This window comes from Lathyrus oleraceus, chromosome 5 (genome assembly GCF_024323335.1).
Source record: "Lathyrus oleraceus cultivar Zhongwan6 chromosome 5, CAAS_Psat_ZW6_1.0, whole genome shotgun sequence".
Taxonomy (NCBI): Eukaryota; Viridiplantae; Streptophyta; class Magnoliopsida; order Fabales; family Fabaceae; genus Lathyrus; species Lathyrus oleraceus.
The window spans coordinates 446,499,874-446,501,229 of NC_066583.1; the positions used below are offsets into that span (position 1 = coordinate 446,499,874).

Genomic DNA, 1,356 nt, shown 5'->3' on the forward strand with positions numbered 1-1,356 from the left:
AAAAATATATATTAATACCAATTAATTCTTAATCTATAGCCTAATATATATATCTAAAATACTTACTTTATTCTTATGCATTTTCAATATTTTTTAATGAAAATTTATGAAAAGCCTAAATATTATTAATTTGATTATATATCTCACTCAGAAGCAAAACTAGAAGCCTCGGTACTTTATCAAATGTAGTATACAATTACCAATAAAGGATGTAATTTTATTCCTGTCAGCAATATATTTTATTAAGATCTAAAGCATTAGATAGCAAATGAAATAGATAGGTTAAACACTATCAGACCAATAAATTAATATTACAGTAATCAAATGGAAATAAAAAATAAAAAAACACATCTTGCTTCCCAGAAAGGGGAAAAATGGAAGGGGAAAAGAAAAGAAAACCTAAAGTTTGAATATTTTGTACAAGGATAAAAATCAATCAGTTAATTTGATACACAATCTTGCATTCTATCTGTATATTTTAACCTTTCTTGTAAAGGATCTTGACATGAATCCGTCCAATCTTATACGGATCTATATAAGATTGGACGGATCTGTAAAAATATGGATGAAAATAGAGGTATGTAGTTTCATGGAGAGATCGATGATATCATCGAGCAGAATTCGGTGGTGAGTACTCACAAACAACTTCAGTTTGCACTTCCCTTCTATGAAAGTTCCTATGACAACCACAAGCAGCACATGTAAGAGCCCCACCTGTTCCTTCTTCGCCTGTGCTAGCCATGAACTCCCTGCAACCATCCACAGCATACCCTCCAATATTTGCTGCATGATTCTTCTGGCACTCTCCGTATCGAATATTTCTTGTGATTGAAGATGTAGTTTTAGCAACATCTCTTTTCAACACAACTTGTCGCTTCTTCATCCTTTCAAAATACACTATACTTGATGGTTATATCATATGCTTATAGCGATGGTTCTAGCTATATATACACAAAGGAGTGTCCTATTGCTATTGACTAACCCTAACCCTAGTGTGTGAATTTGTGAACTGCTTTTTTTGGTTAAGAAATAGTGTAAAAAATGGAAAGATCATGATTCTTGTGGTATATTGAGCAGCCTTATTTTACTAACTTTTTTATATGCTCATATATTTCAACTCTAAGGAGTAAGCGACACACAAGGGACATCATGGTCCCGGAGTATATAAAATTAAACAAAGTTCTCTAATTATGTTTGGTACTATTTTTCAATGAAAAATTGACACGTATAATAATGGTGTCAAAGAGGATTGACCATAAAAGATAACAACTTACATTTTTATCTGTATTAGCATATCCTTTGATTAAGTTGTAATAGATTACTTATTATTATCTTATGTAAGTGCTTTTGGATTGG

The 1,356-nt window shown here is 31.3% G+C and overlaps 1 protein-coding gene across 1 annotated transcript; it reads right to left on the bottom strand.

Moving 5' to 3' along the window:
* Positions 1 to 262: 262 nt before the first annotated feature.
* LOC127082255 (mini zinc finger protein 3) lies at positions 263 to 1,106 on the bottom strand. The gene has a single exon (XM_051022496.1). The coding sequence runs from the start codon at positions 881 to 883 to the stop codon at positions 608 to 610; it is 276 nt and encodes a 91-aa protein (XP_050878453.1). The 5' UTR covers positions 884 to 1,106; the 3' UTR covers positions 263 to 607.
* Positions 1,107 to 1,356: the final 250 nt, after the last annotated feature.

Coding starts and splice junctions, on each gene's coding strand:
- LOC127082255 (XM_051022496.1), bottom strand. CDS start 883: ATGAAGAAGCGACAAGTTGTGTTGAAAAGAGATGTTGCTAAAACTACA.